Consider the following 16426-nt stretch of genomic DNA (forward strand, 5'->3'; position numbering starts at 1 on the left):
AGGAATCATTCAGGAGCTTTTTGAACTGTCATGTTTCAATATGTGTGATAAGCATTTCTAAAAATTACAAACATTTTTTTTCATTCGGACATCTACTATTTTAGGACCGATGATTATAAGTGACCCTGGGCTGGTATAAATACCGAAGGGTGATATGAGGATCCTTTTTTTACAAATATGATATTAAAGATTTCCATGCACATGTTTTCTCTTATTAAAGGCACTGTTTAGCCAGATAAGTTGGGATTTAGCTGGATAAGTGTGTGCAAATGATATTCCCATGTATCTGCACTTCACATTTTAAAAGAATATGCAAGTAGATTTTACTTGTGTTAATTAGATGCTTTTATACACGCAAGTCAGGGGATTTTATAACAAGCCTGCTCAATGCAATAACCAGTCTTACCAATTAGTCTACCAGTTAACCCAGTCAGTCTACAGCTTGTGAAGACCCTCTTGGCTCTTCAGCCTGAAGATCCCCATTTTAACCCAGACCCCCCCCCCCTCCCCCAGTCCTTTTTTTACTTTTAAGATGTTTGCAATCATTTACAGCAGATACTGAGCAGCAGTACATAGGTGCAAGTGCAAGACATACATGCATCACTTTGGCAGGTTGTAAAATAGCAACTTACTCGCATAAATGCTGGCCCCTCCCCAGAATGCCCTTAAGAACATAAGATCATGCCATACTGGGTCAGACCATTTACCCATTCTAGTCCTTTCATGATTTTAAAGACCTCCATCATATCCCCCCTCAGCCATCTCTTCTCCAAGCTGAACAGACCTAACCTATTTAGCCTTTCCTCATAAAGGAGCTGTTCCATCCCCTTTATCATCTTTGTTGCCCTTCTCTCTGTCTTCTCCTGTGCAACTATATCTTTCTTGAGATGTGGCAACCAGAATTATACACAGTACTCATGGTGTGGTCTCACCATGGAACAATACAGAGGCATTATGACATTTTCTGTTTTATTCACCATTCCCTTCCTAATAATTCCTAACATTCTGTTTGCTTTTTTGACTGCTGCAGCACACTGAGCCGACGATTTCAAAGTATTATCCACTATGATGCCTAGATTTTTTTTCCTGGAGGTAGCTCCTAATATGGAACTGTTGGTGTTTGTGGTAGTTGTGGGTGGATACTTGGGCCGGTGGCAGATGACCACGCCCCTGGGGGAAGATCCTGAGAGGGACCACCGGTCAGGCTCAGAGTATGGAGACAGACACACACTAGTTCTTTTATTAGACAGTATATGGAACCACCAGAGGTGGCAGTAATGAGCTGGAATGCCTGGCTGGGCTGTAGTCCCTCAGATACTGGAACAGTGATCCTGGATAACTGAGCTGTAGAGAAACTGAATATAGTGAGTAGGCAGGGTATGCAGAGTTCAGGAACACAACCTTGATGGTAACTCTCACATAAATAGTCTCTTAGAAGCAGTCCAGGAGCTGGAAAGAAGTAGGTCCTCGAGGAGCGAGTACCTGGTTCCAGGGAACGCTCTGAGAGACAGATGGTATCTCACTGGTGTTGTAGGCAGCGATGACTTCCTGGCAGAAGTGGTATTCAGTAGCAAGTCCGAGTAAGTGGGCCCTCGAGGTGCGAGTACCGATTCCAGACTGCGATCTGAAAAGCAAAGAGAAGCGAGGCCCCCGAGGAGCGGGTACCCCTGGTAAGTCCGAGGAGGCAGAGTAGCCAGGAGCATAAGAAAACCATTCCATTCCAACTCCAACTCCTTGCTAACTCGATTAGTTAGCGATTCCAGACACCTTAAATATCCGGTGGAGATGATGTCACCTTAGGTGGACGCCCCTGAGGTTCATGCCACTGCTGGTACTTGAGTCGGGGCTGCGCCGCACGCACACCCTTAGGCTGCTGGGAAACATGGTGGAGTGCGGCGTCTAGCCGGTCTGGGGATGCCAGAGGATAACAGCACGAAGATGCCACGGCAGCCAAACTTCCAACAGGCAAAGAGGGAGTCACCAAAGAGGTAAGGTGGGCGTAGTAGAGACTTCGTGCAGCGACGGTCGCAATAGGAACCTAACATCGTGTAACTACAGTGTGGATTACGTTTTCATAAGAACATAAGAAGTTGCCATACTGGGTCAGACCAAGGGTCCATCAAGCCCAGCATCCTATTTCCAACAGTGGCCAAACCAGGCTACAAGAGCCTGGCAAATACCCAAACACAGTGCATTTGTCCAGTCTTCCAGTCTCGCAAGATCCTCCTGCAATTTGCCACACTCCACTTGTGATCTGGGGGCGGTCCCGGGGGCGGGATCTAGACCTCTGGCACAGCGGCTGTGCCAGGGGATGGTGCGCCCGGCGTGCGCAAGATATGCCGGACAGAGGCAGTCGTAAAAATTAAACAAGGTGGGGGGGGGACTTAGGTAGGGTTGGGGGGTGGCTTAGATAGGGAAAGGGAGCAGCCTTGGAGGGAACGGGGAAAGCCATCGGGCCTCCCCTAGGGCTCGGCGCACGCAAGGTGCACAAATGTGCATCCCCTTGTGTGCGCTGACCCCGGATTTTATAACATGTGGGTGGCAGCACGCGCGTGTTATAAAATCAGGTGTACATTTGTGTGCACCGGATAGCGCGCACAAATGTACCCCGCGCGCGCTTCTCTTAAAATCTACCCCAGAGAGAGCGGTGGTCTGGGGGTGAGAAGGGGGTTTATGCGCCAACTTTTAAGTTTCAAAAAGTACACACACAAATTCCCCGGATAGATTTCCCATGCAAACAGCAGGCGCAAGCCTGTTCAGGGACTTTTATTTTTTTTTTTCTGATTCAGATTTTAAAAGAAACATTTTCCCTTTTGAAAATTCCATAAAGTCTGTAGTTAAAGAGCACCCGTAGTCTCTGCTCTTCCCCAAGCAGTCTACAAATTGAATCCTGTGTACAAGGCCAGTGCAAGGGTGTTAGGCACCCCAGGCGAACCTTCTGCCTTGTGCTCGCCGCCTCCCCGAGTTCCGAACTCATTCGCTGAGACACTGTTTATGGCCTGCCGAGTGTTTGCTTTTCTCGGACACGAGCAGGATGGGCATTGCTTACAGCTAGCCAATTCTGTGCTTCTCTGGGCCGTGAGCAGGATGGGTGCTGCTTGCTGCCCGCCGAGTCTCTACTCCTCTCGGCTACGAGTGGGATAGGCTCTGCTTACGGCCTTACATGGCTGCTCTTTGTCTCCCCCTAATGGTTGGCGCCCTGGGCAACTGCCTAGTTCACCTAATATAGTGGTTCCCAACCCTGTCCTGGGGTCCCCCCAGCCAGTCGGGTTTTCAGGATATCCACAATGAATATGCAAGAGAGAGAATTTGCATGCACTGCCTCCATAACATGCAAATTTTCTCTCATGCATATTCACTGAGGATATCCTGAAAATCCGACTGACTGGGGGGTCCCCAGGACAGAGTTGGGAACCACTGGCCTAATGGGATGCACTGGCCCTGCCTGTATATCAGAAACTGTTAAGGCTAATGTGCTTTCAATGCTGCATTAGCCGTAATGTGCATTAAATTCAATATATGTGCATGGTTTCCAAGTGTACCTCTGAAATGCCTCTTGTCTCTGCACCTTGTGAATGTGTGTGCCTGCTCTTTAAATATATGAAATTTCCAGGTATTAGGTTTAGGTTTATTTTACTGAATCACTTTATTATAAGTAGCCAAAGTCCTGTGCAATGAAATTCAACCGATTCACCTAAGTAATTCCTTGATTTAAGTTTCATAAATCCAGACTAAGTCTTCCTTGCTTGTAAATAAGCATGGAAGTTCTTGGTAGGCATATTGTATCTCTTATACGACTTACTAAACCTCCCCAGATTTTATCAGATTGGCCCCAGTTCTGATTGCTGATTTCTATCATGTGCCTGTGCATCTTAACGTACACTGTTATGCTGTTCCTGTACTAGCCCCATATTGCTTTGCCAATGCCTTTTCTTTGATGTGTAGGGACTTCCAACTCTCAAGTAGCTCAGTCAGTGCATCTTCCTCCCGACTTGCACTGCTCTGTATTTCAGTGTTAGTTATTATTAGGAAAGGAATGGAAAATAAAATGGAAGCTGTCATAATGTCTATGTATCAATCCATGGTGCAACTCCACCTTTAGTGTTGTGTGCAGTTCTGGCCCCTCTTCCCATCTCAAAAAAGACACAGCAGAACATAAAAAGGTGCAGAGAAGAGTGATCAAATTGAAGGGGATGGAACAGCTCTCCTATGGGAAAAGGCTGAACAGATTAAGCAGCCTGGGAAGAGACAGCTGAAAATACGTATGATAGAGGTCTATAAAATTATGAGTAGGGTGGAATGGGTAATAGGGAACAATTATTTACCTTTTCATCTAGTATTAGGACTAACGGTCACTCCATGAAGCTAATAGGTTGCACATTTTAAAACAAATCAGAAAAAATATTTTTCTCTTGGTGCACAATTAAACTATGGTAGTTTTTTTTTACTGGAGGATGTGCTGAAAGAAGTTAGCATATCTGGCCTTCAAAAGGTCTAGACAAGTTCCTGGAGGAAAGGTCCATAAACTATTATTAGACATGTAGGCTTGGGAAAGCCACTGCTGAATATCCCCGGGATATTAAGGATTAGATATATTTTTTGGGATCCTGCAAGGTACTTGCGACCTGGATTGGCCACTGGCAAAGATGGCATGGATTGATGGACCCTTGGTCTGACCCAGTATGGCATTTCTTATGTACTTAGTCAATTTCTCTTGAGTAGAAACTGCCTAATGTACAAAATTGCATCATGTCACTCATGTAATTAGCACAGAACTATGTAAATACAAGAGAAACCTACATCTAATTGTTTTGTTTTCCCTTTGAAGTTTGTGGTGGTTTGTAATGTGGACGGATACTCCCCCAGGTTGAGAGACCAAACCCTTGCTTCACTGGTAGTGTAAAAAGAGTACAAAAGGGAATAACCACCAACACAATAGCACAGTCAAGCTGGAATTAAATCATAGCATATAAATAGATTTGGGTAATGCATCAGGTTCTATCGAAGAAGAGGGCCATATTCAAATGCCATTTAACATAGAAACATAGAAATGACGGCAGAAGAAGACCAAACGGCCCATCCAGTTTGCACAGCAAGCTTTCACACTTATTTGTTTTCTCATACTTATCTGTTACTCTTGGCCCTTATTAGTAACTTTTTGGTTCTATTTTCCTTCCACCTCCGCCATTGATGTAGAGAGCAGTGATGGAGCTGCATCCAAGTGAAGTATCTAGCTTAATTGGTTAAGGGTAGTAACTGCCGCAATGCGCAAGCTACTCCCACGCTTATTTGTTTATCCAGCCTGTGCAATTCACTCCTTGTTGGTTGTCTGAGTATAATTCCACTTTACTTCATTCCCCCCTGCTGTTGAAGCAGTGAGCTTTGCTGGATATGCAGTAAAAGTGAAGATTCAGGCATTTTTTTGTTTGGGGTAGTAACTGCCATAACAAGCAAGCTATTCCCCTCTTTTTTGTGAATGCAAATCCTATTTTCCACATTTCCTCTTGCCGTTGAAGCATAGAACAATGTTGAAGTCATATTAACCGTGTGTATGTTTATTGAATAACGGTATTATCTCCAGGTAGTAGCCATCATTCCCGCAATCTACCCCCATGCCTCTTCTCTTCATTCACATCGTCTGGACTTTATGGATCCACAGTGTTTATCCCACGCCCCTTTGAAATCCTTCACAGTTTTAGTCTTCACCACTTCCTCCGAAAGGGCTTTGCAGGCATCCACCACCCTCTCTGTGAAGAAATACTTCCTGACATTGGTTCTGAGTCTTCCTCCTTTGAGTTTTAAATTGTGACCCCTGGTTCTGCTGATTTTTTTTGCAACGGAAAAGGTTTGTCGTTGACTTTGGATCATTAAAACCTTTCAAGTATCTGAAGGTCTGTATCATATCCCCCCTGCTCCTCCTTTCCTCCAGGGTATACATATTTAGATTCTTCAATCTCTCCTCAAAAGGCATTCGATGAAGACCATTCACCCTTTTGGTCGCCCTTCTCTGGACCGCCTCCATCCTGTCTCTGTCCCTTCGGAGATACGGTCTCCAGAACTGAGCACAGTACTCCAGGTGAGGCCTCACCAAGAATCTGTACAAGGGGATAATCACTTCGCTTTTCTTACTCGATATTCCTCTCTCTATGCAGCCCAGCATTCTTCTGGCTTTAGCTATCGCCTTGTCGCATTGTTTTGCTGACTTCAGATTGTTAGACACTATCACCCCAAGGTCTCTCTCCTGCTCCGTGCACATCAGCCCTTCACCACCCATCGAATACATTTCTTTTTGATTTCCACACCCCATATGCATGACTCTGCACTTCTTGGCATTGAATCTCAGCTGCCATATCTTCGACCAGTCTTCTAGCTTCCTTAAATCCCGTCTCATTCTCTCCATTCCTTCCAACTTGTCCACTCTGTTGCAAATCTTAGTATCATCCGCAAATAGACAAACCTTACCTTATATCCCATCCGCTAGGTCCCTCATGAAGATATTGAACAGGATCCGTCTATATGGCTTAAATCCAGATATATTCAGCTCCAATCCGGCGTTCTGGAGGCAAGCAGGAGGCGTTCCAGGGAGGAGTGGGGTTTGCTGGCTAAATTTACCGGCTGATATTCAGAATTAGGCAGTTAATTTATTCAGCTAACTCTAGTCGGGACATAGGGCTGCCCTAAAGTTAGCTATTTATACATAACCGACTAACATTGAGATAGCCAGGTATATTCATTCGTGCAGCTTCCGCTGAATATACCCTTCAGGTTAACCAGCTAACTAGTACAGCTGCACAGTGGCTGAATCTGAATTATGGATCCCGAAGTGTCTATGGGATAGCGGAAACCATCAGGCTCTGCTAAAACATTGCTTATGAATATCAGTCATTAACCCTTGGAGAATCCAGGTTCAGCTTTAGATTTTTGTTTTGCAGAATGTGTTAAGATAGGCATCAAATGAGATCCCCCAGTTGTGCTCAGACACTAGCAGAATACAGAAAATATCCCTACCCAAGTTACCTGGGTAACTTTAAGGCAGTCTTTTATCCGACCAACCTTACCCAGCTAAGTTTATCCTGCTAAGCACTTAATATCGGCACTACCTGTCTACATTTTAGCCATGGCCCAGAGACACACCCTGCGTCTATCTGGGGGACTCGTCACCCAGACAAAATTTAGCCAGGCAGCAGGAGAAACTGTTTAATTCTTGGCTTTTTTCCAGGAAAAATTACCTGGTCAAAGCCTTTTAATGTGAACCTCACAATAACTAAAATATTGTTTCACAGGGAAAACCAGAAATGATTCCTAAACTACTTTTCCTGGCCATATACTAGCAAATCAAAAATATAAAAAGTAAAAAAAAAGACATCCTCTAGGTAAGCCAGCAAAAAGGTACTTAAATCTTGTAATAAAAGTTGATGGTATTTCCATTTATTTTTGTTTTATATGAGCAAATCTGCTGAATTTCACATCAGAATCATAATGTTGCCACGAAAGCTGCAAAAGAGCTGCCTAGCTGCACAGAAGTGTAGGATATTGTGGTGCGATATGATTTGTGATGCGATAGGTACTAGAACAATAAATTAATAATAACACAATTTGAATCAGTGAGCTAAATGAAATGTAATTCATATTGGGTGACTATACTACAGTCCCCACTCTTCACTCAGCTACATTACCTGCTGGATGTAAAGTAAGTTTTCTGTTAAATTACAGTAATTTAACAGAAAACTTACTCAAGGATCCTTCAGCGTAGGATGCTTGAGAAAATGGGAATGAGAAGAGCCACTGAGTAACACGTTCCTTTCATTTTCAGGTCTTCGGCGTTCAGTGGCAGCCCTCTAGTATAAGCCATTACTATTTGAAAAACAACCTCATTCAGTCCGTGGTCTCTGAAGAAAGTCACGTGGTTTCTCTAAACCTGAAATCTACACTTGGTACCAGAATCACTTCCAGGTTTGTCCTGCAGTATCTTCATGGCCAAGGTTCAATCCCCGGAGCTTGCACCAGTCACATGGCTGGGTCAAAGTTAGGTTGGCACCATTTTGGAAAATGGCACTGACTGGGCCAGGTGTGAGGGTGCAAATCGGTCCTTACGCAGGAGCCCCTTCTTCAATATAAGGTTCCGGGGGGGGGGGGGGGGGGTGGCAGGAGGGGGTGGGTATGGGAAGGGGAGCTGGGCTTTGGAACCCTATACTTTTTTTTTTAGCTCTTGGGAGGGGGGTGTCAGGGGACCAGAACACTATTCTTTATTAATGGTCATTTGGGGGAGGGGTGTCGGGGGACTGATACATTATTTTTTATTATTTCATTTTTTGGGGGGGAGGGGGTGGAAAGAGCTAGGGGACTTGGACACTATTCTTTATTAATGGTCTTTGGGGGGGAAGGGGTGGGGGTGTCAGGTCTGTCGCCACGCAGCTACATTGACACTTATTTTTCACTTTTGGAGAGTCGTGTCCGCCTCGAGTGGTGGCTTTGGGTTGAAACAGGAGTCAGCACTAACCCTGACTCAACCTTCCCATTTGGCCGTGTGACTATTTTTTTTTCCCCCACGGCTCTTTAAATGTGTTTCCTATTAACCTGACATGACCCCCTGGGCTTTCAAACAAGTAAGTAAAAATGCTGCTTTTCCTCTACAGACAGCAAATTGAGCTGGTATCTTCAACTGCAGGCCCAAGTGAGATACCTGGTCAAAGCCTCCAAGATGTACTAGCTCAGTTACCTGGAAAATATCGGGTAATGGATTTTACCAGTCAGCCCTTGAAGAGGACCTGCGAGAACTGCCCGTCAGTAAGTAATGCAGCCCTATAAACGTCATCAAGCTTCTAACGCTGAAATGGGTTTTTCTAATTGTCTATGAGACACGAGTGATATTTTCTATGCAAGAGTAGCGCCTGCTCTTCTCTGGCCCTTGATACAGAAATCTCCATGTAGGACCGGAGTGCCGCCTCCTGCCTGAATTTGTTGTTCCTGCTAAGTATGAACTTTGCTGGTGTTATGTTTCGCCGACCGTGGTAGCCACACTGCAGCCAGCTGCACTCACCCCAAATGCCGTGCTCCTCTATGCACACATGCATTTCTGCCTTTAGTAGGCCCCGCAGCAGATGATTTCCTCAGACCGGGGGATGTAAACGCCGGCTTCTCAGCTGATCAGCATCTTCGCAACAGGTCTTCTGCTCATGCAAGCATTGTTAGCTGCTCAGCGCATTCCTGCTTTATTCTTGCTCCGTTCCTGATTCCTGCCTTGTTCTTGGTGTCCATTTTGTGAGTTCCTGTCCTGCCCCTGCCTTGTTCATCCTTGTCTGTCTTCTGATGCCTCGGTTCCTAGTTCTGACTCCTTGCTACATTGACCTTGAATTGGACCTCCACTCTGCTTCACTCTCAGCATGGCTTGACCTTGGATTGGACCTCGAATCTGCTTTGCTTTCAGCTTGCCTCGATGTCAGCTTGGCCTCTGACTTGGTCTACTTCTTCCATCCTCATATCCGGCTTGTAAATCCTGCCGGCTGCCAGAACCTGTGGGCTCAACCCAAGAGAGAGGTGGCTGCTCAGGCTGCGTCAGCTTAACAGCGGTCCAAGGGTTCACTAACTACTCAGCATAACAGCTGGTTTAGACAGATTCAGGTTGCTATTGCTTTCTCTTCTCACACTTTTCCCTCTTATTTTGTTTTCAATGGAGCTTTTCTCACAACTTCTCTTTCTCTCCCCCTCCAGCTCTCTATTTTGTGCATTATTTTTCTGCTTCACCTATCCCAGTTTCCCTCCTTTTTTTCTCTCTCTCCCTGGAGATTCTGTGTGCATGAACCCCTGCCTGTCGTTGATTCAGCGCATGCCAGGAAATTACAGATTGACATATCAGGAAAATGATAGATTTGGATACAGTCACTTTGCCTGGGTTGTACATTTGCCCCGCCTCCCATCTGAAGCGTGACTATCTGAAAGCTAGATGGGTCAGTATATACTCCTGATGGTATTTGGCCAACCAGGGCTGATAGTATAGCCTGCAGAGCAGAGCGGAGAGCTGTGACCGGCTTCCTCAGCATTACCCAGCTCCAGCAATGACAATTAAATGGAAACTAATTGCTTTTTCCTAGCACCCAGACAGATGGATTCAGGACCAGTGGGTTATGCACCTCTACCAGCAGATGGAGTCAGAGCAAACTCATGTCACAGTATATATACTCCTGCAGTGACATCCGCCTGCCAGTATTCTCCATCTCTAGCAGATGGTGGACATGCATTTCCCTACTGGGGATTGCTTCAAATTTTAGAGGAGAATTAATAAGAGCTTTGATTTGCCCTGCTCTTGTGCGGCGATACCTAATGGTCCCTCCCCTAGTTGAGAATTCCTGAGGTGATTTCCGTGGTCTGGAAGCTGGTTTCCTCAACTGGCATAGACTTAGCTAATTAAAACAGCTGAAAGGCAATGGATGACCATCTCTGTACTCAGCAAGGAAAAGCTGAGCTCAGGTAAGGGTAAAAAAAAAAAGAGGAAAAAGACAGAGACAGAGTAGAGGAGTTATTGTAGGCCTTCCTCCAGTCTCCATGCTCGGTGCGCTGTTCCTCGTTCATTACCGCTACCATGAGAGGTTAAGGGACTTGGGCAGCTTGGTGGATTGAACAGCCAGGGTGGGCTAGGACCTGCTGTTAGGCTGTCTTTTCTTTGCACCGCATGGTAGGCTGTGGCAACATTTTTGTGAGCTTTTTTCTGCGCATTAAGTTGCCCTCTGCAGGACCATCAGTGCGTGCAAGTGCGTCTGGCTGTGTGTCCGAGTTGTGCACCCAGTTTTTTTTGGACGTGCTGCTTGTGCGCACAATCTGGGATGTATTTATTGTGCACCCATGTTTAGTGCGGTGACAGTTTGCTTAGTTTTGCAATGCATTGCCTTGGGACACCTACAGTTTATGCGCATAAATTTTGTGTGCCGAATTTTTCAATGTGAATTTGGCTGGATGCACATCTTCAGTCACCTGTTAAGTGTACTGACAGAATAATGGCACATGTGGCTAAGAAACCTGAGCGCCTTTCCCTGTGAGCTGCTTATCATATTCAGGCATCTCAGCTTAGAGTGCCCTCTAACTTGTGCCAGCACTGCTTAGAGGGTCAGGGAGAATTAACTTCCTCTGATTTTGCTAACCCAGGTTCTTCCCAGTCTGATGATAGTCTGGGTAAGTGCATGTCAGGAGGGACGCCTGACCCTGGAACTCCCTTAACTGGTTTGTCAGCAGGGGATGATAGCTCAATAGGCTCAGCACAGGTGACTTCTGGTTTTGGCATGGATCCTTCTGCCTTTTCTTGGGTAGAATTTTTTCAAGGATTACAATTCTTTCTTCAGGCACAGTTCTTCAGCCCCATCCAATCCTATCAGGTCAGATTCCTAGGTGGTGGCTTCTCCCTCCTCTGGTACTACTGGTAAGTGCCGAAGTACACCTAGATTGGCAGCAGGATGTCCTGATAGGAATCTGGATGGCACTGATGATGAGGCCGATCCTGACTCTCTGGAGGAATTTCTCTGGGACTGGAACAGTTTAGGACTATTTTGCGGTTCTTTCATAGAGATGAACTACCAGCTTTGATTTCCCAGACTGTGAAGATGCTGGGAGTACCTGGGACAGATTCCATGTCTGAACCAAAGAAAAATCCCATTTTGGTTTCTTTGTATAAAGCCTTTTGCTTTTTCCCTGTTATGGAGACCATTCAAGAATTGATTGATCTTGAATGGGATGCCCTGGAGGCAAATTTCAAATAGAGTTGGACTTTGGGAGGCCTGTACCCCTAGATTCAGTGGTGAGAGAGCACCTGCGTTTTCTGAAAGTGGATGCACTTGCCTATGCCATCTCTAAGCAGATGACTATACTTGTGGAGAGAGGAGTGTCCTTGAAGGATGTGCATGATAAGAGGATTGAGGCCATCCTTAAGCAAACATTTGAAGCAGTAGCAATAACCTTGCAGATAGCTTTTTGTTGTTCCTGGTGGCTCGTTTTTGTTTGCTTCTCTCTCAGGAGGTTGATGACTCTGGAGTGAATTCCAGGGCAGTTATGGAGCCAGCTGACTCCTTTTTAGCAGATGTGGGCTGCAATTTGGTCCATACCTCAGCCAGAGGGGTGGCTTCCGTAATAGCGGCTAGGTGTCGGTTATGACTGACAAATTGGTTGGCCGATGTGACCTCCAAGGCTAATCTTATGAAATTGCCCTTTAAAGGTGTGCTCTTGTTTGGGAGTGAGTTGGAGAAACTTGCCAGTAAATCGAGCGAATCCCCAGTTCCTCGGTTGCCAGAGGATGATAAGCAGTTGCTGCACCCCTTTGGTATGAGGGGTCATCCAAGGGGTTCCAAACATTTTCATCCCTACAGAGGAGCGACCTTTCAGCGGACTCTGCCTTTTGGTAGGTCTCAGTCATTTCATCCCAGACAGCCCAGGCAGGGCACGGGCTCAGGTAATGGAACCACCCAAGCCTCCCAATAAAGGTTTGTTGACCCACCCCCAGGAACGTAAGATAGGGGGGAGTTTCTCTCTCCTTTATCAGAGGTAGGTCGAAATCACATTGGATCAGTGGGTCCTGAGGTGATACGAGAGGGATATGCGCTGGAGTTGGCAGTGTTCCTCTGGATGCGTTCATGGTGTCTCTCTGCAGAAGAAGCAAGCAGTGGAGTGTATATTGTCAAGGCTCCTCAGTCTGAGGGCTGTGGTCCCAGTACCCGCATCTCAAGAAAATATGGGTCGATATTCCATTTATTTCATTGTGCTCAAGAAGGGAAGGCTCCATTCGTCCCATTCTGGATCTCAAATGGGTCAGCCATCATTTCTGGGTGACTCATTTCCACATGGAAACATTACGCTCAATGATAATGGAAGTGTAGTCGGGGAAATGTCTGACCTCCCTGGATCTGTCTGAGGCATACTTCCATATTCCCATCTGATTGGAACTCCAGGGTTTTCTGCGTTTTGTGGTGTTGAGGTGCTAATATCAGTTTCAGGCACTGCCTTTTGGTCTGGCAACTGCTTCCAGAACTTTTTCCAAGGTTATAGTGGTGGTGGTGGCAGATTTGAGGAAGGATGGGATCCTGGTACACCCATATTTGGACAACTGGCTCATCCAGGCCAAGTCTCTGGAAGAGAGCCTCCTGGTTACCCAGAAGGTGATCTCTCTGTTGCAGGAGCTCGGTTGGGTGGTGAACCTAGCCAAGAGCAGTCTTTAGTCATCTCAGTCCTTGGAGTATCTGGGTGTTCGGTAGGGCAAAGTTTTTTTGCCAGAGGCTCATATTCAGAAGTTGACGGTGCAGGTGTATCTCTTGATAAACACTATACATCCAACAGTGTGGTCTTATCTGCAGGTAGTCGATCTGGTGATGGCAACCCTGGAGTTGGTGCCAAGGGTGAGAGTGCAAATGCATCCTCTTCAGTGCTCCCTGTTGTCTCGTTGGAGCCTGCAGTCTCAGGACTATTCAATTTGGCTCTACCTGCCAATGAAAATCTGCTCTCACCTCCAGTGGTGGTTGCAAGTGGATCATCTAAGAAAGAGAGTTTCCCTGAAATTGCCAGACTGGTTAGTACTCACAAAGGGGTAGATTTTCAGAGCCCTGCTCGCCTAAATCCGCCCAAAACCGGGCGGATTTAGGCGAGCAGGGCCCTGCGCGCCGGGAAGCCTATTTTACATAGGCCTCCCGGCGCGCGCAGAGCCCCGGGACTCGCGTAAGTCCCGGGGTTCTCGGAGGGGGGCGTGTCGGGGGCGTGTCGGGGGGCGGGCCCGGTCGTCGCGGCGTTCCGGGGGCGTGTCGGCAGCGTTTTGGGGGCGGGTACGGGGCGTGGCTACGGCCCGGGGGCGTGGCCGCGCCCTCCGTACCCGCCCCCAGGTCGCGGCCCGGCGCGCAGCAGGCCCGCTGGCGTGCGGGGATGTACGTCTCCCTCCGGGAGGCGTAAATCCCCCGACAAAGGTAAGGGGGGGGGTGTAGACAGGGCCGGGCGGGTGGGTTAGGTAGGGGAAGGGAGGGGAAGGTGAGGGGAGGGCAAAGGAAAGTTCCCTCCAAGGCCGCTCCGATTTCGGAGCGGCCTTGGAGGGAACGGGGGGAGGCAGCGCGGCTCGGCGCGCGCAGGCTATACAAAATCGATAGCCTTGCGCGCGCCGATCCAGGATTTTAGTGGATACGCGCGGCTCCGCGCATATCTACTAAAATCCAGCGTACTTTTGCTTGAGTCTGATGCGCAAGCAAAAGTAGGCTGATCGCGCTTCTTTTAAAATCTACCCCAAAGGATGTAAGCCTCTAGGGTTGGGGGCTTGCTGTCAGGAACTAATAGGACAAGGGCGCTGGAGTATGGAAGAGTCTCTCTGGAATATCAATCAGCTGGAATCCCGGGTGATCCGGTTGGCATGCTTGCAGTTCAGCTGCAGGGTCGAACAGTCTGGGTAATGTCGGACAATGCAATGATGGTGGCTTACATCAGTTGGTAGGGAGGAACCAAGATTCAGCAAGTGTCACAGGAGATAGACCAACTTATGGAATAGGTGGAAGTGCATCTTCAGGAGATCTCGGCCTCACACATTGCAGAAAAAGACAATGTAAGAGCAGACTTTCTCAGCGGGAAGAGTCTGGACCCAGGAGAATGCGTAATGTCGGACAAGGCATTTCAGCTGAGAGTGGATCGCTGGGGCTTTCTATTTCTAGACCTGCTGGTGATTTCTCGCAGTGCAAAGGTTTCTCGATTCTTCAGTCGCAGGAGACATCCAAAGTCCTTGTGTATTGATTCTCTCGTGCTGGACTGCCCAGAGGACAAGCTGCTGTATGCCTTTCTCCCGTGGTCCATGTTGGGCAGAATAGTTTGGAGGGTTGAGAGTCACAGGGGGATAGTGCTTTTGGTGACACCAGATTGGCCCAGGAGATCAAGGTATGCAGATCTGCGAATGCTCCTGGTAGACTCCCCCCTCCAGTTTCTGGTGCACAGAAGTCTGTTGCAGCAGGGACCTATTCTTCATGAAGATCTGACTTGATTTTGTCTCAAGGTATGTCCCTTGAGAAGGCTCGCTTGCTGAACCATGGATATTCTACTGTGGTGATTGCCACCCATGAAGTTCTCCACTTCCTTAGCCTATGTGTGAGTTTGGCGAGAATTTGAGGCTTGGTGTGAAGATTGAGGAGTGCTTCCTCATTCAGTTAAGATCCTGCTCATATTGGAATTTTTGCAGGATGGGTTGAATAAAGAGTTGACCCTTAATATCTTGAAAGTACAAGTAGTGATTCTTGACTGTTTCAGGGGTCAGGTGAATGGTGAATCCTTATCGGCTCATCCAGATGTGGCCCGTTTCTTGAGAGGAGTGAAACATCTTCGTCCTCCCCTGCGATTACTGCTACCCTTTTGGAGTCTTAATCTGGTGTTGGATTTCTTGGTGGGCACTACATTTTGACTGTTGCATAGCCTTTTTGCGGTTACTGACCTTAAAAATGGTGTTTCTGGTGGCAACATATTCAGCGCGTCAAATTTCCATGCTGCAGGTTTTGTCTTGTTGGGAGCCATTCGTTCGGGTGACTCTAGGGGCAACACAGCTGCATACTGTTCCTTCTTTTTTGTAAAAAGTGGTCTCAGATTTTCACTTGAATCAGTCCATTTCCCTGCCGTCTCTGGATAGAAGAAGAGATGTAGAGGAATATTGCATATTGCGTCCCTTGGATGTCAAAAGATATGTCATGAGGTATCTGGAGTTTTCTAAACTTTTCCGGAAGACGGATTGTCTGTTTGTCCTTCATGGTAGATTTAAACAGGGTGAGCCGGCTTCATAATCTATGATAGCTCACTGGATTAAGGAGCGGTGTATGTGGTTGCTGATGAGCCATTGCTTACTAAGGTTAGGGCTCATTCCACTAGGGCTCAGGCAGTGTCATGGGCAGAGGTTAGATTGCTGTCTCCTGTCAACATTTGCCGAGCTGCAATGCAGTCTTCCTTACACACATTTTTCAGGTATTATCGTCGGGATGTGCAGGTCCAGGAGGATGCAGCCTTTGCACTTGCGGTTTTGACTGGACTGTGAGCAGCCTCCCACCCTATTTGGGCGTAGAGAGAGAGAGAGAGTGCTAGTTGGGGAGAGAGAGAGAAAGGCGCATGGGAAAGGCACTCAAGTAATTTTACCTGGATATTCAGAACATACCTGGGTAACTTCAGGACAGACAGAGATTTCCCTGGCCAGAGTTAACAGGAAAAGTTGGTCCGAGTAGCATCGGATATCTGTGCTCCCTTGATACATTTAACCATGCCCCCGGGGACACCTCCACCTCTTTTCATCTGGACAAATTCTGTCTGAGAAACTGATTACCTGGACAAAATTTAGCCAGGGATCAGGGTGGGGGTGAGGTATGGAATTTTCACCTCACAGTTTTTGTCCTTGTATCTTAAAAAGTTATCAGGATAAAGTGTTTGAATATGGATCTCTACGCATACT

At 47.0% G+C, this 16426-nt stretch overlaps 1 protein-coding gene across 1 annotated transcript in view; it reads left to right on the plus strand.

The window, feature by feature from the left end:
* LOC115095512 (microsomal triglyceride transfer protein-like) overlaps nucleotides 1–16426 on the plus strand; it is a 135330-nt gene that overhangs the window by 29298 nt on the left and 89606 nt on the right. Inside the window, 2 exon segments of the mRNA XM_029609297.1 lie at nucleotides 7814–7953; nucleotides 8637–8787. Of these exon segments, the coding sequence (XP_029465157.1) occupies nucleotides 7814–7953; nucleotides 8637–8787 (291 nt within the window).

Source organism: Rhinatrema bivittatum, chromosome 7 (assembly GCF_901001135.1).
Source record: "Rhinatrema bivittatum chromosome 7, aRhiBiv1.1, whole genome shotgun sequence".
In the NCBI taxonomy this organism is placed as follows: Eukaryota; Metazoa; Chordata; class Amphibia; order Gymnophiona; family Rhinatrematidae; genus Rhinatrema; species Rhinatrema bivittatum.